This window comes from Musca domestica, unplaced genomic scaffold, assembly GCF_030504385.1.
Source record: "Musca domestica strain aabys unplaced genomic scaffold, Musca_domestica.polishedcontigs.V.1.1 178, whole genome shotgun sequence".
Lineage (NCBI taxonomy): Eukaryota > Metazoa > Arthropoda > Insecta > Diptera > Muscidae > Musca > Musca domestica.
In genome coordinates, this window is record NW_026712236.1 from 325,577 (window position 1) to 350,187 (window position 24,611).

At 34.6% G+C, this 24,611-nt stretch overlaps 1 protein-coding gene across 1 annotated transcript in view; it reads right to left on the reverse strand.

Moving 5' to 3' along the window:
* Nucleotides 1-24,611, reverse strand: part of LOC101890230 (furin-like protease 2) — a 487,563-nt gene that overhangs the window by 58,077 nt on the left and 404,875 nt on the right. Inside the window, exon 6 of the mRNA XM_059120791.1 lies at nucleotides 9,952-10,111. Coding sequence (XP_058976774.1) covers nucleotides 9,952-10,111 — 160 coding nt within the window. The remainder of the gene's footprint in view (nucleotides 1-9,951; nucleotides 10,112-24,611) is intronic.

The following is a 24,611-nucleotide window of genomic DNA, read 5'->3' on the forward strand; positions in this document are numbered from 1 at the left end:
CACAAACGTGAATTTTTTAAAAAAATAATTTTTTAAAAACTTTCTAAATATTTGCAATAAATCTGAATTTATAAAAAAAAATTTGGGGATTATCTATGCTATATATGTGGATTTTTTTTAAATATCAGAGCTACAAAACTGTTTTTTTTAAAAATCTTCTTAAATGCTATATAAAGAAAATCCATTGGGGGTTTGGTTTACAACCGAGTTCTAACAAGTCCACTTAGAATTTTTTACAACCCAGATTGACTTTTCAGAAAAAAACAAGGTTTTCATTAACGAAAATTTATGCTATTTTTCCATGACACAGTGTGAGATCAAAAAACTGCAACAATCTTCAGACTGCTGTCATTTTAAAGCCACTCATTCGACATCTCTTAAAATTATTCCAGTGACAGCTCATTATATTGTTTACAAGCGTGCAAAAGCATTTTGATGAGAATTTTCCAGAAAAAAGTTATTCGTGATGGAATTCAAGTGTGATAGTGTGATTTCTTTATATTTGGCTGGAAAACAACAAGTGGCTATCGTCAGTGTCTCGTACCATCGCTCGTTACCGTGATACTGGTAGCGTAGCCCGACGTCAATGAAGTAGACGAAAGAAAGCAGCAACATCAGCAGAAATGGTTCGAAAAGTAAACAAGCCACTTGATCGAAACCCGCGGCGCAGTGGCCGAAGAATGGCTAGTGTTATTCCGTTTGGAAAATATTGAAAAATGAGCTCCTGTTAAGTCATTGAAATTCGAAGAAGTGCAAGAATTTACACCGCTACAGAAAGATAATAGACTCAAAAGAGCTACAGAGTTGCTTCGCTTGGCTGAAAGTGGTGAACTGACGAATTTGGTTTTCACCGATCAGAAAACATTCGTTGTCGAGCAGTTTGTAAACAAACAAAATGATCGTGTTAACTTACCAAAGAGGTCAGCTGAAAATGTGCACCTTCGGTTGGCCACCAGAACACCGCCGGCTATAATGATGGTGTGGGCCGCCATAGCAGCCGATGGTTGCTCTCCGCTCGTATTAAGCGACCGTGGCATCAAAATAAATACCGAATATTATCGCGAAAATATTCTGGAGACTTGGGCACGCAAACAGACTTTGGTCATTCCAACAGGACTCAGCACCATCGCACTTAACACGCGCCACCAAAGAATGGTAATCAAATGAGGTTCCTCGTTTCATTTCTAGCGCATAATAGTCACGAAAATTACCAGATGGGGAAAATTTTGGCATTAAAAAATACCAATGTGTTGATCACCTCAAGCAAGCGCTCGCCGGGAATGGGCCAAAATACCGCAGAGCAAAATTCGGGCAGCATGTCATTGGTCGTTCGAAGGCCACAATTCGTGCCAAAGTTGATCAATTCGAACAAATCTAAACATATTCTAAGATTTGATGCTATTTCCGACATTTCTTGCTTTCATTCAATAAAATTTAAGAAAAAAAGTAAAAATTATGGCGTTTGACTTTGTTGCAGTTTTTTATCTCACTCTATGTGTACCTAAAATGTATGGATTCCGAAGAATCTTAATCCGAAAAACTCCAAAGTGTTGAAGAGGGGAGAAGTTGTCCCCTTTAATTAGTTTACATTGAAATGTAATCCTTCAAGCACTTTACTTCTATAATCTGCCGGTTTGTCTGCCGGTTGTTGAAAAAAAAAAAAAAAAATAATAATATTCTTCAAAGACTAGAGCAAAAATTCTGATATTATGAAAAGGTACCATTGAAAGTCGAAACACCCAAAACAAGTCACTTTTCGGTGCGGACCCATGACATATATTTTTTTTTTTTGGCCGTAAGATAATTTGAGACCGCGGTTTAAACAGGACCGTTCTATGTACGTGCCACATAGTCGAAGTTACACTCTATTTAAAAAGCAAAAACAAAAAAAAACAAGCAGTTAAGTTCGGCCGGACCGAACTTTTAATACCCTCCACCGTTTAGAAAAAAAAAATTGAAAATATACAAAACCGTCGAAAATACCGCTTAAATTGAACCGATATATGTTGGCTATACGAAGACATGAACCTGCATAGACACTTTTCTGTCATAGCCTGTTGTACCGATAATACTAAATGCAAACGAGTTAAGCTGGAATTCTTACATTTGATATTTGAAGGGGTCAGATAAGACGGAGGTTTTTGAAACTCGTACTTAAAGGGTGCGAAAGGATCAAAAAGGTCCATACTATCACTATTATTTTGCGACCGGTTAGAGCTAAGGAAATCTAATTTACAATGAGGGTCTCTGCCCATACGGAGGGTTGACAAAAATACAGATACAAAAGAAAACGTATCTTACATTACCTTGAAAACGCTTCAAATCTTCAAACTCGAAAAATTTACTTACATTTCAAGGGCAATAACCACACTTTCGGACACGCTTTGACTCCTTTCACGGCGGTGAATTTGTTTGTTTCAGATTAAGATAAACGAATTCTTCAATTTCGATTTGTAAATAACTTTTCGATTTAGTAAAAATTAATGTGATCCCTGAACATAATTGTGCTAGGGTGTTTTGAATCTCACCCAAACTTCAATTGTTTCTATATTTCATTTGACTTCTTTAAGTTTAAGGCTAACTTAAGCCGAACTATGTAGAGATACACGCGTTGCTGTCAAAGTTTGACAACATTATTATAAAGATGTAAAAAATGTTAAACTTGGCCGAACCGAACATTTTATACCCCTCACTCTAGGTGAAGTTCAAATGCCACTGTTCCAAATTGTAATTAAAGACATTTTTATTTGCCAACATACTAACATGTATTTCAACCCCTCAAATACCGAAAATATGATGGTACCGTGTTATGATGACCAAATCGTGCAACGACCAGGTGAGTCTTGTTATACCTTAAATCGCCCGAAAATTTTACACAGACGCTTTAAGCCAATATCGATTTTTTCTACAAATGAGAACCATACATGAGTTTCTTAAATAACTTAATTAGTGCAGAATCATTACATGAGAGATTATAACAGCATATTTAATAATTTTCAAAATTTCCCACAGGGTCAATGTATGTATGAGAATCCCAAATTCCAAATAATAGTCATTTCCCTTGAAAAATGTGGCCAAAACCTTAAAAAAATACCCAAAATTGAATGGAGCCGTTACGTGGATATACGAAATCGTGGACTGATATATCCCATTTTCAATCCCATGAAGCCTTCAATCATATAAATCTTCGTTTAATTTTTTTTCATCAATTTAATCCTGCAAATTCCAGAGTGGAACTGACCGACATTTGCTTTGCATTAAATAATTCATTTACGACAAGTTTTTGCGAGATGTGATAAACCAATGTAAACATGGGCAAATTATTCACAGAATTACTCCTGGGAATTCCTATTTCCAAATAATTATTTATAAATATCCTTTTACTGATGGACAGAAAATGTTGTAAATCCCTTACAACCTTTGAAAATTATTGCCAATACAAACATAATTACAACTAATTATTCTCAATGGAAAAGACCAAAGAGAGATTGGTCTACCGAAATATTAGTCATCATCTAGCCAGCAATGAATTCAGCATAATGGATGCTTGGTTGTGATGGAATACAGTCACTCTTTCCTACACATATTCCTACACACATAAGTACATATGGCAAATTGGTCTATTATATATACGCATACTTAGGTTATCATATTAAAAACTATGCACCACACACACACACACACACAAAACATAAACTATAACACTCATATGCACAACACACAGCACACACGCACATTATCTATCATTTATGCAGGCCTCTTATGCCTCAACTATTCTTTCTATGATGGAATTTTGTTTATCTGTTGCTATATATTGTTGCTGTTGTTGTCTGAAGTGCTGGTAGTAGTAGTAGTTGTTGTTGTTAGTGCTTTGCCACAAGTATTCTGTTGCATCAAAAGTTCTTAGCGCACAGGCTATGAGCCAGGCAATAATGGGCTAGAGGTATCCTTTGGCGGCTTTAGATAGATTCATGGCTGGCATCATAACACATTACATGCGGCAATGGAGTGGAGCTGAAGTATATTCACACAGACACAATGTCCCTCACACACACACACACACACCAGCAAACATACAAAAATGCAGTTTGAAGCCACCACATCGCAACACAATGGCTTCCTTTGTTTGTTGGTTTTAAAGCCAGTGGTATTATCTCTAATGTCTACAACAACTACAGAGACACATTTTCCTTTAGTCGGAGCGTTCGTTGCTTTTCTCTCTCCTTACAGCTCTATCTCTCCACTGTTGGTTATGTTGTCGTTCGTTGATGGTAGTGAAATTTTACCACTACTCCTGCTGCCTGCCACTACCACTGCAGTTGTTGTTGTACTTTAAAGTACCTTAGCGGCTGTGCTGGTAACGCTCGACTACGACGACAAAGTCTCTGATGCGCAGGATGATGGTGATGATGCGGTGTCGATAATCACTATGACGACGTTGATGGTACTTGTGAAACTTTATAAGAAATAACACAAGCCTTTGGAAGTTTTGCTAGAAAAGAGGAATAAGGGGAAAATGCGGAAACCTGTGTAAAAATTTTGGGATGAACATTTTTGAACCAACTTTTTTTTTGAATGGATGAACTTTTAGGGATCGTCAATGTCCATGTATGAAAAACAGAAATCTCCTCCATTTCTGTATGAATGCAGAAAATGCTTTTCTATACGTGGAAGGATCATCCAAATTTGTAAGACTTCAAACAAGATATTAGGTTGAGGTGGCTCTAAGAGTTCCAAATCGGTTCTTTGGAACCAAACCTATTTTATCTATGGACTTAATATCTTAAAAAAGTATTTTTCGTACATACAAGTGCTTAAGTGGTCCTCTCCCTACAGAGAAAGGAGATGTTTTCGCTGTACAAAAAGGAAGGCCTTATTAGCTCAAAAATGAGCTTAGACACGGAATAGCGCAAGAGATCTTTCCGTAAACAAAGTACTCAAGAAGTCTTGTCAGCATAGACCCCCAGGGCTTGGCTCCGCCCTGATAAGAGCTCAAGGGCTTTGCTCCGCACAGAGAAGAGATCGAGGGATGTTTCCGTACAGAAAAAAACTTAAGGGCACTAATCCGTACAGGGAACAGATCAAGGGCTGTTTTCCGTAGAGAGCAGAACTCAATGGCTGTTCTACGAACGGAGAAAAGCTCAAGGGCAGTTCTCCGAACAAAGAAGAGCTCAATGACTATTCTTCCTTAAAAGAAGATCTCAAGTGCTGTTCTCTGTACAGAGAAGAGCTTAAAGACTTTTCTCCGTACAGGGGAGAGCTTAAGCGGTCTTTTTAGCGAAGAGTAGAGCTCAAGACATCCTCTAGAACTATTCTCGGTAGAGCGGTCCTTCAGAGGCATTCTCTGAAGAGAACACATCAAGAGGTCTTCTAGGTAAATCAGACCTCAAGAAGTCTTCTCTACAGAACAAATCTCAAAAAGCCTTCTCTGTAGAACAAATCTCAAAAAACCTTTCCTGTAGAATAAATCTCAAGAGGCTTTCTCTCTATAGTAGACCTCAAGAGGGCTTAGCTGTAGAGTAGACTTTAATAGATCTCTGTGGTAGAGCAGACATCAAGAAGTTTTCTCTCTAGAGCAGAGAACATATTTTCTCTGACGAGCAAGCCACAAGAGGTCTTTTCACAATTATTTTTCCCTGTAGAGGATACCTTAGCAGTTTTTCTATGTAGTTTAGACCTCACAACGCCTCCTTTGTATTACAGTCTTAGAGAGGTCATAGAAGACCTGTAAATATCTATTTAGTTCTGTAGAGCCTTACATACGATTTTTCTGCCCAAAGAATATTTTTTTCAAATATTTATGACCCTGAGTGAGGAGACTTTAAAAGTTTTTCTCCCTAGAGCAGACCTCTACAGGTCTTCCGTGTAGGGTCAACTCACAACGTCTTCTTTGATATTTTTTTTGTAAAGAACACCTAGACAAGAGTTTCTCCGTAGAGAATACCTTAGAAATGATTTCCTTGCTTACAGAGGAACATGCATATGTATGTCAAAACAATTGGATGGCCAAATACCGTATTTCATTTTTTTTTAATATTTAGGACCTGCAAGTGCGTTTCTCTCTCTCTTTCTCCATTTTTAAACCAACTGCCTACTTTATCAACGAGCACATTATGGTAGGTTGTTTCATGATGAGTGGGTTTATTGGAATGCTTTTTGTTGTCGCCGTCGTCATCATCATCCTCATCAGCATTCTGCAGCAACAAGGCAACACCATTGTCATTGTTAGGACACCAAACAATTCACTTGGTGAAGTTTTGTTGTTGCTACAAATTTTGGTATTGTTATGTGCGAGTTGGTGTATGGGTTCGCTCATTGCAAAAGCATATTCTGCTTAGCTGAATGAATGAATGAATTCTGGTTCTATTTTTCTGTGGGTGCATAAATTGTTTGTCATTTGTTAAAAGTACTCAATAGGAGGCATTGTTTGTTCGCTTGTTTGTTATCTTTTCCGTACCACTATGAATGGCATTCATAGTGTTTTTTGTTCCATCTTTGTTGGTATTAGTAGTTTTGTGCTGCTGGAGTGTTGGTGTGGTAGTCATGAATGGTGCATTGGCCAAGATAAATGTGTAGTTGTGAATGTGTGTGTTGCTTGAAAATCGGCCGACTGTTATGCGTTGCATTTTCCTTTTGTATGTATGTGTGTGTGGCGTCACAGAGAAAATAAACGAGCATTTTGATATGCAGAAAATGCGTGAGTTTACATTGTGGGCATATGCGACACGTACATGTGTGTATACATGTAGGTATATAAATATATGTATGTAACTGTAAATAGTTGAATGTTGTTTGTTCAAATTACTTTACATAAACACATTCTTTCTGTTTCTATTTCTGACAATATATGTGTGTGTGCATGCAAGTAAATGCATCGCATGATGTAAGTCTAAGTAACATATCCTGTTAAAAACTTCATGGCATAGCAATACATAAGCATGTTTCCGCTTATATAAAGTTCGATAGAATTTTTATGACAAGGTAGTAAGGTATGCAATATCGAGTTAGTTGTGAGAATATTTATTTTTCCGGGAATTTTATATTGGAGGAATTTTCAAGATCTTAAAAGAACCTTTTAAACAGAAGTAGATTCTTAGTTGTGAGCTAGAGGAACTGTCAGTTTTTTGTTTACAGAACTTTCTTTGTGAAAAGCTCATACAAACATAATAGATCTCATCAGGGTTATTTGTAAGATACAATTCCCCGTCACCAATATGAATATGAATAAGGTGTTTAATTGAAATTTCAAATATAAATAACAATTTTTTTAAAAAAAAGATAAATAAAAAATAAATAATGTATAAATAAATAAAATAAATAAATAAAATAAAAAAGATAAAATAAAGTTAAAAGACATTAAGTTCGGCCGGGCCGAACTTGTAATACCCTCCACCATTGGGTAAAGGAAAAATTTGTATGCCAAAGTATCTGGATTTAAACATTTTTCACTTTAAACTACAAACTCTATGAAGATTGGTAGGAGAATGGTCGGAGTCGTTATATGGGGGTCATACTAAAACGGGAGCCTTTATAGACAATTTTATACTACAACGATTGTTATCTATCGAGCATTAAATACCAAATTTTACATAATTTCATGGGTAAGGATGACTAGGATCAATATGGACAATGTTCTGACGTGCTAAAAATATCAATTTTTAGACAAATCCGTAGAAAAAATACCGAATATCGGGAGGTACCGTTCTACGAGGCCTATACGAGAACGTGCGCCTATATGTACAATGTTCCTCCATCGGAGCTAGAAGCCATTACAATCTACAAATACCTTTTCGTCGACAAATCCCTTGAAAAACTTAGCAAAAATCACCAAAATACCAAATATCGGGAAGTACCCTTATATGGGGGCTATACGAAAACGTGGACCTAGATATTTAATGTTCGGTACAAATACAAATTTTTAGAAAAATCCATTGCAAAATTTGGCAAAAATCATCAAAATACCAAATATCAGAAGTACCCTTATATGAGGGCTATACGAAAACGTGGACCTAGATATTTAATGTTCCGCCACAGGAGCTAGAACCCATAACGAACTACAAATACCAATTTTTAGAAAAATCCATTAAAAAATTTGGCAAAAATCATCAAAATACCAAATATTGGAAAGTACCCTTATATGGGGCCTATACGAAAATGTGGAAATGTTCTGACACCGGAGCTAGAACCCATAACGAACTACAAATACCAATTTTTAGACAAATACGTTGAAAAATGTGCAACAATCATCAAAATACCGAATATTGGAAGTATCCTTATATGAGGGATATATGAAAACGTGGACCTAGATATTTAATGTTCCGCCACCGGAGCTAAAACCCATAACGAGCTACAAATACAAATTTTTAGACAATTCCGTAGATAAATGCAATAATCATCAAAATATCGAATATCGGAAGTACCCTTATAGGAGGGATATACGAAAACGTGAACCTAGATATTTAATGTTCCGCCACCGGAGCTAGAACCCATAACGAACTACAAATACCAATTTTTAGACAAATCCGTTGAAAAATGTGCAACAATCGTCAAAATACCGAATATCGGGAGTTAACTTTATATTAGGCCTGTACGAAAACGTGATCTATGTATACAAAAACCCGGCAAAACCCATCAAAATACCGAATATGGGAGGTGCCCTTATATGACGGCTATACAAAAACATAAACCTACGGATAGAATGTTCGGCCTGGGGATCTAGAGCCCATAACGAATTACACATAGCCATTTTTATGGGGGCTATATGAAAACGTTGACCATTATTATGCACAAAGTTCTGTCACTAGAGCTATAACCCTTAACGAAGATCAAATAAGGGAGGTACTGTTATATGGGGGCTATCCCAAAACGTGGATCGATACATCTTATTTTCAATTCCAACAATCCTAGACACGAAGCAAATAACGGTGCCAAATTTTAAAGTTCTACGTCAAATAATTGGAGCTGCTGCGGACGAACATCGTTAAATCGACTCCGATGTATACCCTCATCCAATGTTCAATTATATAAATATATTTTGACTTCCGTTATGACTATTCATTCCGTTATTATTGGAATATGTGACATTTGAAGACAGTCAGATCTTATTTCACATTTATAAGAGATATGATTACTCTAAATTTTGAACCATTGTGGGGGTGGTACTTGATGGAGTGGACCGATATTGTCCATTTTCGCACTTGACCTGATAAAATTATTAATATTTTTATAGTTTGAACAAAATGGGATGGGTTATTTCTTGTTCTGTGAGGTAAATTATTTTCTTTGAAATGTTTGTCCTTTTGTGGGAGAGGTACAAGAAAGAGTGGACCGATATTGGCGATATTTCCGAACTAAGTTGGACAATAGTATTACGATGTACTGAGTTTGAATCAAAACCCTTCGAGAGTTATCGGGCACACCAGCCAGCCAGACAGATAGACAGACGGACACTCCTAGATCCACTCCAAATGTCCTGAAACGAATTTGGTCGAAAGAGGCATAGGCACTAAAATCGTTATTTCAAAGAGGCACGTTTCGGCCATATCTTCTGTAACCATATGGCTGTGGGTAAAAAGAACACATTTCTTGGAAAGAAAATAAAATTTCAATTTCTTCTGCGGAAAAAAACATTTCACATTCAATCCTCTTAAAATCTCCACATACAAATTTTGCAATTTTAATCCAGCCAAGTACATAAAGTTGACACACACTCACAAAAAATAATCGTCATATTAACAAAAATAACACAAAATAAATGAATATACTTTAATTAATTTCCATAATCACCGTGCGTATTCTCGTTCGTAATATTTCAAATATTGTAATGGAAATTAAAAAAAAAATTGCCTACATAAATATATATTAAAATTACAAATATTCGTATATTACATTTAAAATGCAATATAAAATGCATTTGTTTGTATATGTGTGTGTGATTTTTTTTGTACTTACCACCAATACTGGCATTGTAGGCAACACCTACACCACAGTAATTATTGAAAGCCACACCGGCCACTTCACCAGCACATCTGGTGCCATGCTTGTTATCGCCATTATCTTGCGGTGTTGGATCCGAATCATTGCCGTTAATGTCAAATGATGCATCTGGATCCTGTGGAATACAACAAAATACAAATAACGATGATGCCGATGCCATGAGATAATATTAAAATGTGCACACAAACTTGCATGCGTAAATACACACATACTCACACATGCCAATATGGAATGTATGTGTATGAATATATAAATATATATGTCGATAAATGTATGTATGTAGAGTAATTGCAGGGTATATTGGGGCGAGAAGAAGAAAAACAAGAAAAATCAAAAAAATCGTAATAGGAGTTCTATGAAGAGAAATTCTTTAAGGGGCTCCTATAAAAATGAGATGTCCCCAGGTTTTTTTTACAGTTAAATTCCCTTTAATTAGATTTTTATAGAATAACAAAATAAAGATTACAAGATACAAAAGAAGAAAACCATCCAAAGGGTTTTCTTCTTTTGTAGGATTTAAGGGTAAATTTTAGTTATTTTATCCAGAAAAAAATATGTTCCGTTTTCAGCATCACTAGTAATGACAACTTCATACCCTTTGTATTACAATGAAACTAAAAATAATAAGTCGTTCCTATATTAGAGGTTAATCATACCAAGTAATTAGTACCGAACGGCACAGAGAGGATATGTCCGCCTACAAAAGTAAAGTTGTGCCAATCTCTATTATAGTTCAGTATACCAGTTCTTAAACGTATGAGTGATTTCATACATTTCATATTACTTATACGAGATAAGAAACTAGTTCCTTTGATTGAACTAGTTTTGTACAGGTCTATACGAATCATAGTCGCTGTTGCTAAAAGTTTACAAAAGTACGGACCGTAAAGTTAGACAGCAATTAATGATCGTAACAAGAACTCAAATTTAGGCCCCTAAGAAACGGGTGAAGCTGAAGGCCTGAAATTTTCCACGAGAGTCAGTTTTGGTGAGTAGGCGTTCTGGAATTAGTGTCTTGGAATTCGTTCTAAAAGGGTACGAAAATACTTAAGTATATAAAAAATTTAATACTTTCGATTGGACAAATGGAAAAAGCTGGCATGAGAGTCACTGATGGAGTGCTGGATAGATGTACCATAGGGTTTTTAAAAATTCGAAAGCTTACGAAAATTTTTAAAAAGGTTCTAAATTTCTAAAATGGTACCATTTGGTACTATGTGAACGGATAGAAAAATTTGGTATGAGAATTAAGGTCGGAAAGTAAGTTTTATATATGAAGTTGGTTTGGGAAAGTGTGCTAACTGTACTAAAGTGTACTAAATTTGGAAAAGTTTGGAGTACGATGAGCGTATGAAACTGGAATTTTGAAAATTGTTATTGGGATCCCTGTTGGGGGTAGGTTTGTAATAAAGATGTGGTTTTGGAAATATGCACTACAATTCCGCGAAAAGTACTATATAGTAATACATTTGGCACAATATTTGTGTTGGGTGAAGAAATAGTGCTTCAAATATAAATTTTGCTATTTTTTCGCTGTTCATGTGTAGCCTGAACATATGGAGGAGCTTTCGGAAATGTTAACTACAGTTGTACGAAAAGTACCGAATGGTACTTTATTTCCTATACTTATACCAAAAGTACTAACATGCACTAAATTCGGTAATGGAATCCTAAATTTTAGTAAATGTCACAGTTTGTGTCTATGGTTAAAATATGGAGGTGGTTTGTACTATAATTGTTCGAAAAGGATGGATAGGGCTGAAATTTTAAAATTTGATATTGAAGTATCTTTTGTATCTGGAATTGAGATATCGCGATGGATTTGGGAATGCGTTCTATATTAGTACGAAAAAAAGTAAATGGTACTAATTTTTTATTACCGTTGGTATCTAGAATGGATAGATGTACTTTATTTGGATATGCATAATAAATGTTACTAAATTTGGTAGTGGATGAAGGTATAGATCCAAAATTCTGATTTTTGATTTTGAGGTCTCTGTTGGTTTCTAGAGTTTAAAAATGTCGCTAAAATTATCAAAATACCGAATATCATGCAGGCCTAATTCGCAAAGAAAATGAAGTAGTTTCTTATTTTCATCAACCTTTGCCTCCATTTTAGCAATATTAGACCTAGAGCGACGTTAGGATAAGCCTCAAAAACGGACAACATTTAAAAAAAAAATTATAAAATATTTGATTGAAAACATGACAATACTTATTTCAGAATTATGTAAGGTAGCATATACCCACTCCAAGGGCTTACATTTTGCTAGATCATAAATACTTTAAATCGTCGAATCTACTGGGGTTCTTCTGTGACTATTTTTTTTTTTTTTTTTTTGTGTATCACAGTGCTTTAAATCATGTGGATCATGATGCAGTCATGTGTAAATGACTTTTCCCACATTTTTAAGCATTTTTAGATCTTAGTTTTAAAAGCTGCCCAGAATTTTTAAACGAATACGAAACTCTAAATAAATAAATACATTTATTGTATAAATATTGGAGATGGACGCCATATGGAATTGTGCAGTAAAAAGAATTATATTTCCTTAATTTTTAAAAATTGCTGTGAGCTACGAAAAGTATGCTATGTAGCACATAAAATGTAAAAAAATCACTATACATATGACTCTAATATATTGTGTAAATAGCTCTTAAACAAACCAATGTAAGCCGTAGGCTGATTCTATACATATGTGGTCAAACCCTCAAATACTTTCCAACTGGTTAGGACATTGATTTTCCAATATATCCACCCTCATATCATTACTCAATTTTCTGCTGCATATTTAAAGGATGGATAGTTTTGCAGTTGTTGGCGAACTTGTCCTCATTTAAAGAGACCGAGAGCAAGCGTATGTACACATATGGACTTTTTGTTTACATATGTTAATGGATATGCTATAAAATGACATATAATTAATAAAAATTAAACTTTTGCACACAAAGCCTTACACACACTCACCAATACATATACAGATGCAGCAAAGCCCCGCATCTTAATACAAAAGAGTGTTTAATAACACATTAAATTATTAATCTTTTATAGGAATTTAATAAATGAAATGGGGACAGATGTCCAATGGGAATTGACATTATTGCAAAATATATTTCGAATAAAGTTCGATAAAATGTTATGGAAATTAAAGGATAAGGTATTGAAGTTTTTGTTACTGGAAAGGAATATTTTGTTATCATGAAGCCATATCTTCCCAAATTCTATAAAAAAAGTTTACTATTTTTGTTTTCGTTTGTCCGTTTAATAAATAATGTCCAGCAAGTAGTCCACACAAGAATTCTACCACTTGGTGGCACCCCATAACATTTTTCAGAACATAATTTATTTATTTTTTTTTTGGCTTTTGCCAAAAGAAAAATGCCATACCTCATAACCAGACTGGAAACTCTAACAACTTTTATGATATAACTCAAATATTATTTGTTTGTTTTTGTATTTTTTTTTTGTTCCGTTAAACTCCCATTACAAAAATGTTCAATAATCGAAATTGAATTTTCAATTGTTTTCAATTTATCATCATGCATTGAGTACAGCAAAGCAACAACAATCCCAAAACGCCGCCGCCATATTACTAAATGTATAGCTGATGCATGGCTGGCTAGCTGGCTGTATGACTTGTTTGTTTGTGGCCCAATTTAGCCAGAGAACTTCAAACAATCGTCCAATCGGCAAAAAGGTTAAACAATACCAAATGCGATGTGGGAAGGGGCTGAGGAGATCACCACTCCATTCCAAACAATTGTGAAGGATAACGCCCAAAGTAATGTAGTTATAAAAATTGTTATTTGTCTGCTAAATGTGTAGCCAAAGAGCATTTGTTTCCAATATTTTTGGGGCCAAACACAAAGCAGAGGAAATTCCATTGTATTGTATAGGGTTATTTGAAAGGAACCAAATAGAAAATCGAAAGGAATTGTAAGATTAATATAAATATAGAGGAAGTTAAAAAAGGTATATTTATGGAAGCCCATTTGAAAAGTATTTTAAAGACAGAATTTATATTTTTTAGGATTATAAAAATTGAAGACCTTTGGAGGTCTTCCATAAATGGATGTTTTAGAGGTCCTTTTTTCGGCAGGAGCTGTTTAAGATGACTTTTATAAGTAGGCAGTATTGTGAAGATGTTAAAAAAGAGAATATGTTGTAGGATTATAGAAATTGGACACCTCTTGGAGGACTTCCATAAATAGATGTTTCGGAGGTCTTATTTTCAGCAGGTGATTTTTAAAAGGCCTTTTGTGTGTAGACAGCATTTAAGGATGTTAAAAATATAAGATATTTTAAAATTATATAAATTGAAAACATTTAGGAGGACTTCTATAAAAAGAAAAAAATTAGAGGTCCTATCTTCGGCAGGAGATGTTCAGGAGGCCTTTTATAGGTAGATAGTATTTTGGAGATGTTAAAAAATAGAATATATTTTTGGATTATGGGAATTGAAAACCTTTTACAAGACTTCAATAAATATTAAATGTTTAAGAGGTCTTCTCAAACTATGAGTATCTGGGAGTCTTCCATGAATAAAATACCTTTTAAAGGTTTTTGACAAATAAAATACACTTCGGAGGTCTACCAACAGAAAGAACAATTTTCGAGACTAGTTTACAGGTATTACAAGTAAAGGCGTTGTAAAAAATCGGCGAGAAGGTCTTTAAAAAAAAAAAAAAAAAAAAAAAAAAAACAACCATCTATAGACGAAAAATCTGTTAAAGCTTTTCAATTTTGAGGAGATCTGTTAGAGGACATCAATTGAGAGAATAGAGAAATTTTAAGAATTTTTTGAATACAGAAACACTTTTTAAGGTTTTTGTTGTTTGTTATTGTTGACCTGTTGTATACTAATTTTAAGGTTTTTGAAATATGGAAGACCATTTTTAGGTATCCGAATGAGAGAAGATCTCTAGAGGACTTTTTAAAGTTTCCTATTGAGAAATATATTTTGAAGTTCATCCATTAACAGAAGAACTTTAAAGAGGACTTCTATTGATCAAATTTTAATTTTTTTAAGAAGATCTGTTAAAGGTCTTCATATGAGAGGAGAGAGGAACTTTTAAAGCGTTTTAAATACAGAAGCACTTTTTAAGGTTTTCAAAATACAGAAGATCCTTTGTACGCTTTCTTTAGAGGTCTTCTAATCGTTTTCTATTGAGAAAGATCTTTTGAAGTTATTCCATTAAAAGAAGAACTTTCGGAGGACTTATATTGATCGAATTTTCAAATGTTTTCTAAATACCGAGACTTATATTGAGATATTTTTCAAAGATCTTCTAAATACAGAAGACCCTTGAAGGTCTTATATTGAGAGACGTTTTTTAGTCCCTTCGGAGGCACAACTATTGAGAGAAGTTCTCTTAGAGGAGATTTTTAAAGGGAGGAAATTTTGAAAAGTTTTTCTGAATACAAAAAGACCACTTAAGGTCTCCTATGGAAGGTAGAACTTATGAACTAATTTCAGAAGTCTATTTTTCAAAGATCTTCTAAATACAGAAGACCTATGAAGGTCTTATATTGAGAGACGTTTTTGAGTCCCTTCTGAGGGGTCTTTTGTTGAAGGAAACCCCTTAAAAAGTATTTTTAGAGTAACATTTTTAAATGTCTTCCTACAGAGTTGTTGTTCTTTGATGAGAAGACTTTTTATTTTTTTGAGGGTCTTCTATGGAGAGAAGAACTTTTAAAGGTCTTCTTTAGAGATAAGTCTTTTTTAATGTATAATGGAGAAAAGTTGAAGGTTTTCTGTAGACACATTACCATTTAAGGAATGTGTTTGAGAGAAAAGAGTCAACTGTAAGGAGAATATTTTCTCAAAACTCTCTTGAGAGACTAAATTATAGGTTGTTATATTAAAATTATTCTAAGTTTTTTTTATTGAGAAATCCTTAAAGATCTTCTAAAGAGATAGAACATCAAAAACTAGTTTTTAGAGAAAAAATGCCACTTTGAGTAGGGAAACGCCTCTGAATGTCCTTTTAGAAGGGACGTTCTTTTTTTTGACAGGCTTCTATGAAGAGAAGACCTTCTGAGGGTCTTCTTTGAAGATAAGTCTTTTTGAATGTATTCATTTTAAATAATATCTATATTGAGGTATTTTGAAGGCATTCTGTAGACACATTACCACTTGAAGAAATTCTATGGAGAGACTAGTATTCTTGCAGGTCTCCTCAAAGAATCTGCAAATAGTCCTCTTTTGGATGCCTCCATTTAACATACAGTTATCGTTTTCTTTTTGATTTTCAATACCCCTCCTCAAATGACCACAAATCGATTTCTCATATGACTTTTGCCAGCAAAAAAGAGCAAAAGGAAAACAAAAACGAAAAAATATATCAAATTGTTATGTTATTTCCCAAAGCTTTAACAGTTTATGGCCGTAAATAAAGTGAGGTCGGTCTTTGTTGTTGAGTCTTTGTTTCGTTTTTTTTTTTTTTTTGTATTTTTCTAATTGAGTTTTTCCTTCTTCGTTTTTGCCAGAATTGAATTGAAATGATACCGACACACACAGAAAAAAATTTATTTCATATTTTTATAATAAATAATCGAAATAACATGGAAGTAGAATAAAAAGACAGAACTGTACCATATTTTATGGGAATTCGAAGTTTAAAAATAAAAAAATAGAAAATAGAAAATGAAAAACAAAAATCCAATAAATTTATGGAAATTATAAATATTTTTATCCTGGCAATTTTGCACACATGTGTGCTGGAATTCTATCACATATGAAAGAAGAGTGAAAGGTTAGGAGTATGATTGTATCTATGAGTTTCCTAACATTTGCATGTGAAAGAATATGAAGAACCTCATTTTATATCTAAGTCATCATCATCATTATCACCATCCGAAAAATTTCCATCATCATCACCATTATAATGATTACAACGTTGGTGGTGGCACAATAATCACAAATATAATGACAACAATGTCATAATAATGCTGACTGACTGCCTGAATGTTTAATAATTTCATTTGATGTCAAAGTTTTATAAACTAATTTTCATATTCACATGTCTCAAAAATTCAACAGCAAAAAGAGATGGAAAAACTCATGGGGAAAATGACAAAGGAAGCCAGCCATTGCCATTGCAGTGGCAGCATGAAACTTTTTCTCCAGCCTCACCCCTCAACATTTCTTAGCTATGCAATTTTGAATGCTACTGGGCATGACACATATTTCTTTGCTCGTTTGAGCCTTTGCAGAGGGGAATGCATGAGTGAGTGTGTGTGCCGTTGTATTAGCTTGAATATGTGGGTCGTTTGTCTGCAGCATACGGTAGTTGGTATTTTCCAAGACACCAACATAAAACTTTTTAATGAATTAATGGAAAAATAAGTTTTGAAATTTCCACACAAAACAAAAAAGTTCACAACCCAAGAAATGTGAATCATAAACATTGTAGTCTGAAGATGGGGTAAAGGTAGACTTATTTTCTTGTGGTGAGTGGTAATTTTTGAAAATGAAAGGATCTTATAATTAGATTTGCAGCTATGACTCTGAGGGTCACAAGGTGAACATTTTTTATTTGTGAAAACCAACCTCTCTCTTTGATCCACTACTTTCAGTGTAAAATTTCGTAGCTTCAAACAAAATTCTGAAAATTTAATAATATTTAAAAATTTGGTAACACCTGGTCAGGTTATTGGAAAACAATGCCAATTTTTGGATATAAAGACGAATGCAAAAATCGACGTTTAGACTTTGTAAAATTTTACCTTCAACAAAAAGTCGACTTTTTGGTTATGATATTGGTCGAATTTGCTAAAAATCAATTTCCGTGGGGATAAATTCTCGATTGTTTGACACACGGTGGACATTATTAATAAAATTAAACAAAAGATTAAAAATACGTTAACCGTTTCATATTTGTTGGCTCGCATAAAAATCAAAAAATTGAACCAAAATCTATCATGAACGTAAGATCGACCTTACGATTTTCAACAGTAATTTGATCCAGTCAGCTAAAAAATTGTATTTAGGCTACTTTGGAAGTAGAGAACCATCTTGTGTTGTAATGAATTTGTAAGCCCCAAGAGAATATTGGTTGGAATCATATAATTGGGAGATACGTCTATATGGAGACTATATTAAATTAACAATTGGCCTAACAATTCAAAGTGGATTTGAAGCATTTGCTGCAATTGCACAATAATATAACCTCCACCTAGAATGCCTCATACAACATTGGTTGGGAACGTGGACTTGAGACAATATCAAAATATCTACCCCTTAAGTAGCCTAGATTGATCTGGACCACATTCAAGATCCTGGAAATAAGTAAAATCAGAAGGTGCCTTTATATGGGCGTTTTTTCGAAACATCTGTCTACGTTGACAATTTTCTGCGAAAATGTTTTCTACCCTCTTAGAAACCAAAATGGCACATAAGTGCCAAATCAATTGAAAAATGTGGTCAATACCTCGGAAATATTTGAAATCAGTGGATACCTTCATATGAGGGTCATACCAAAATGTGAGTCTTTATCAATAATTTTTTGCAAGAATGGTTGGTATTTTGTACAAATTTAAAAGATCTATCTTAAAATTTGCGAATTATTGAACATTTTTTAAACCCTTTTTGTGTGATAAAGGCTATATATAATGGACCCTAAAAAAGTTTGACCTGGGAACCCAGAAACCCGATCAGAACTAAACGAATACTAACACCTCCACTTAATATTTCCACACCTCCAGATTGGCTGTTGCACAGTGCAAAAAGCAGACCAAGTAGTGATGACGGTAAAATCGATGATTATTTTTTTGCGATATCTTCTTATATTCTTTATTTATTTTTTGCACTTTAACAAATATCGACTATTCAATATTTGTATCCATGGCTCAAAATTAAAACGCCCCTAAAAATTTTGGTGAGGTAATAAACCAAATTTGGCAAGTAATAGAGGTGGATTTTAAAAAATGTTTTTGTTGTTGCAAAATGGCCAGGCTTTATCCCTTTATTGTTGTTTTTATAAAAACAACTTTTTTTTATTAGTGGAGAACGATGGTAATGTTTACCAGGGGGTAAGACAGGGAATACCTAGGTTTTGTCTGGGATATTATTTTAACAAGTAAAAAAACATTAAGTTCGGCCGGGCCAAACATTTAATACCCTCCACCTTAGGGTAAAGGAAACATTAGAAGAAATGTGGCAAAACCATTAAAATGCCGAATATCGGGAGGTACCGTTATATGGGGGCTCTACCAAATCGTGGACCTACGCATGCAAGGTTCCGCCAACGGAGCTAGAACCCATTATGACCTACAAATACCAATTTTCAGACAAATACGTAAAAAAAGGGGCAAAAATATCCGAATATCGGGAGGTACCGTTATATGGGGGCTATACCAAAACGTGGACCTATAATTACAATGACTCGCCACACGAACTGGGACCCATTATGATCTACAACTACCAAATTTTCAGTGAAATTCGTGAAAAAATCAGTCAAAGATCATCAAAATACCGAATATTGGGAGCTACCGTTATATGGGGACTATACCAAAACGTGGACCTATACATACAATGTTTCGCCACACGAACTAGGACCCATTATGACTCACAAATACCAATTTTTACACAAATCAGAGAAAAAATGTTGCAAAAACCATCAAAATACCGAATATCGGGAGGTACCGTTATATGGGGGCTATACCAAATCATGGACCCATACATGCAATGTTTCGCCACCGGAGCTGGAACTCATTATGACCAACAAATACCAATTTTTAGACAAATCCGTTAAAAACTGTGGCAAAAATAATCAAAATATCGAATATCGGGAGGTACCATTATATGAAGGCTATACCAAAACGTGGACCTATACATGCTATGTGTTGCCACACATACAGGGACCCGTTATGACCTACAAATACCAATTTTCAGACAAATCCGTTAAATAATGTGGCATAAATCATTAAAATACCGAATTTTGGGAGGTACCGTTATATGGGGACTATACCAGAACGTGGACCGATATATCTCATTTTCAATACCAACCATCCAAGACACAATACCAATTGCTCTGCTAAATTTTGGCGCTCTACGTCAAATAATGTGGGCTGTATCGTGATTTCAACCGACAGACAGACGGACGGACAGACAGACAGACAGACAGACGGACAGACAGACAGACGGACATCGTTAAATCGACTTAAAATTTTATGCTGATTATGAATATATATACTTTATGGGGTCTACGACGAATATTTAAGGATGTTACAAACGGAATGACAAAGTTAATATACCCTCCTTTCCAAGGTGGAGGGTATAAAAATAACTTCTATGACAAAAAACCTTTTTTACCCAAGTGACGAGATCATAAGCTCAATAGAAGAGGAACCAAAGAATTAAATAAAACTAAAATTCTTTTGGAAAACCTTCTAAATCTTACAACCGCACTTATAAAATTTTTTTCAAAAAATTCCTGCAATTGTTTAAGAATTCTGAGAATAAAGTAAAATATATTAATTTTTTTGAAAAAGATGCCTGTGACTTCCTGGCCAAAAATAATGGTGTTTTTCAAGGACTGTCTTTTAAAAATTAGATTTTTAAGGAGTAGGTGATAAATATCATGACCTACTGATGGCTGCTCGAATGTTGCTCTGCAGTATTTTGGCCCATTCCCGGCGAAGGGCTTGTTTGAGGTGATCGACACTTTGATATTTTTTAGTGCAAACCTTGCTTTCCAAAATACTGCAGACACAATAGTCCAACGGATTGTATTCGGAGCTTTTGGGGGCCATTGTGCGCTGGAAATGATGCGAGGAACCTCATTTTATAATCATTCTTTGGTAGCGCGTGCTGAATGCAATGGTGCTGAGTCCTGTTGGAATGTCCTTGGTCTGCAACCAAAATGTTTGCGTGCCCAAGGCTTTAAAACACCCCCCAGAATATTTTCGCCATAATATTCGGCATTTATTCTGATGCCACGTTCGATTAATACGAGCGGAGAGCGACCATCAGCTGTTATGGCGGCCCACACCATCTCCATGGCCGGCGCTTAAGTTCTGGTGGCCAACCGAAGGTGCACATTTTCAGCTGATCTCTTTGGCAAGTAAACACTATCATTTTGTTGGTTTACAAACTTCTGGACAACTAAAGTTTTCTCATCGGAGAAAACCAAATTCGGCATTTCACCACTTTCGGCCAAGCGAAGCAACCCTATAGCTCTTTTGAGTGTATTTTCTTTCTTTGGAATTTCAATGACTTTACCCCGAGCTAATTTTACAATATTTGCCGAATGGAATATTGCGATATGTTCAGCGCACGAGTCATTTTTCAGCCACTGCGACGTGGGTTTCGATCAAGTAGCTTCTTTACTTTTCGAGGCATTTCTGCTGATGTTGCTATTTTCTTCCGTCCACTTCCTTGACGGTAGCGAGCGATGGAACGATACACAAACGATTTATTCACATTTAAATGCTGGAGTGCTCTAACGATAGCCCCGTGTGGTTTTCCAGCCAAATATAAAGAAATCACACAATCACGCTTGGATTCCATCACGAATAACTTTTTTTTCTAGAAAATTCGCACCATAATGCTGTTGTACGCTTGTAAACAATATAATGAGCTGCCATTGGAATAATTTTTACAGCTGTCGGACGAGTGGCTTAGAAATGACAGCAGTCTGGAGTTGGTTGCAGTTTTTTCATTTCACCCTCTATTTCGAATGGTATGATTTGCGAATCTTAGCTTTTTTTGGGGCGTGATTTCACGTAATTGTGTTAAAGATGGTATGACCTAAATAGTATAATGTCTCAAATTTGGACTTTATCAGGTCCCTTCTCTAAGTAGGAGATTTTTGTGTGGAGCAGCCAAAAAAGGTATAGGGATATATTCCATTTCCACACTTGACTAGCTTTATTTCTCAATTAAATGAGAGCCAATATCTTTCAAAATTAAGACACTTTGGTAGTAGAAGTAGGGGCTAATATTGTCCATTTGCGCAACAGGGGTAAGTCTATGATAAATGTGTGCCAGCAAAGGACCCAGAAATAGTAAATATCAAAGATTCACTTTTCAGTGCAACATGACAGAAAAATGACGATTTTGGACGGGGGCAAGGCTCGTTCGTACCTATCATGTATTAAGTCTGGACCATATTTCGTTCTTTATTCGCTTCATATGAAACACACATTTTTTTGGAAATTTTTTATTTTTTGTTAAAAATTGTGTTCGATTTAAAAAACGCACCAGCCAGATAGACCTGCAGATTTGACTAGACCGTATCAATATGATCTGATACAGATTTCATCCAAGAGGCACATTTTGGTGGTATAAAATGTCATACAAGAGTATTACCTTCGGCGGGGAATCATATATTAAATTAATGAAGGGGTGAATCCGTTTAGTTGGACCAAAGTTTAATAATTTTCTAATGTAATATAAATATGGGTCTCCAACAGCCCCCTGCACTTCCAACAAATAAAAAGTACCCAAACATCAAAAAAAAACACAATCATCTGTCTGAATCTAATCATATGGGAATAACTCTTCCCCATTATTTAACATATTTTAAAACAGTAGAGCAACAACAAAAAACAACAACAATCAGAATGACCCTATTTTAGCAACCATTGGTTATTCTTTGCACAAGACATTGTGTCCTTAGACTCGTTATTGAGAGCAAACAATCTCCTTAACGTGCTTATGTTATGCATTTGTGATTTGTGTCAATAATTCTTTTTTTCTTCTTCTCTCTTCTCGAACATTAAATTGTCTTACAAGTTATCTTAGACAATTTTTCGATTTTTTTTTCAGTTCACTCCCTGGATGGAGAATAGAAATGCCAGAGGAAGAAGGCAAAAAAATCTAAACAGGAAGGAAGGAAGAAGTTATTGTTGCTACTGTTGTTGAAAACTGAAACACACACACACACAAAAATTTCGACATTCCAAAACATTGCTAACAATGAGTAAACGGAGAACAAGAAGAAAAAGAAGAGGACCAACGATTGTTATAGTGTCAAGGGAATTGTTAACATCAATTGACATAAGCATCGACATTATACGAAAAATTCTCATGTTGATATTTAAAGTTTTTGTTTTTTTTATTTATTTTTAAATTTTGTTTTACACTCTGCTGCTGGACACACTGGAGTGGATTATTTGAGGATTTTGTTGCAATTGAAAAGAAATAAAAGTGGAGATTTAGTTTTGTTTTCAAAATACATTGCAAGAGCTCTTAAAGTAATACGAAAGAAATATTTGGATCTAAGTGGCAAAATATATGATACTTTTTTTTTAAATAAATATATAAAACATATTAAAAATGACCAACGAAATAGATATGGCGGTTTCCAGTCAAAAAAAAAAAACTTTTTCATTTTCATGAAATATATTCCGTACAAGTTTTCTTATATACCCCTCTAATTGAATGTCTACCTATGTTCACTTGAAACATTTGTTCGTATTTCTAATTTGTTATAACCTGCATTTATTTTTATACTGAAATTGTGGCCAATTTTTAGACTTTTCTTACAAATTATATGAATCATATAAATATTAAAAAGTGGATCTGTCGATTCTTATTCTTTTAATATTATACTTTTTATAGAACGTGGATCCTATATGACCTATTACGATTTTAAAAAGTATTAGGTTTATTTACGAAACACAACGTGCCCTTTCCTCTAAAAAAATTTAGATGCTATTGGGCTAAATTTCCTAACAACAAATATTCATCAACAAATATGGGTCCGTGTTTATGACAAACATGATCATTTCCTTTGATCAAAACTCGTATCTCATTTGTATTCCTTAATGTGAAAATTTCTCTTAAATAATGTGGATCCTACTGGACTTAATTTTTTGAGAATATATTGCCCTTTTCTTTTAATAAAAATGTGAATGTTTTTTTTTTTTGGTACCTGTTTTATACCTTCACCATAGAATGGAGGGTTTATTAAATTTTTCATTCCGTTTGTAACACCTCCATATAAAAATCTTAGGCCACATAAAGTATTCTTGATCAGCATAAAATTATATGTCGATTTAGCGATGTACGTCTGTGGAAATCACTCTAGCTTCCGACCGAAATAATGTAAGTTGATAAAATTTTAACAAAATCTTTCTTAGGTCTACAGGACTATTGATATTTAAAATGGGCTATAAAGGTCCACGTTTTGGTATATGCCCCACATGAAGGTACTTCCCTATTTTCGGTACTTTGATAATTTTAGCGACATTATTCACCGGAATTATTGTAATTTTTGGTATTTGAAGTTCCAAATGAGTACTACGGTCTATGACACAAAATCGCCTATGCAGGCCCAGGTCTTCGTACAGTCCCCACATGGCGGTACCTCCATATATTCAATATTTTGATGATTTTAGCGACATTTTTTTCCGGAATTGTTTCAAATTTGTGAATTTGTATGTGAAGATCATAATTGGTACTACCATCTATGGCCGAAAATTGCCTATGCAGGTCCAGGTCTTCGTATAGTCCCAACTTGACCTTTACCTCCATATATTCCCTATTTTGATGATGTTAGCGACATTATTCACCGGAAGTATTTCAAATTTCGTATTTGAATATCGTAATGGCCTATGAATAAAACATATATAACGGCACCTCCCTATATTCGGTATTTTTATGATT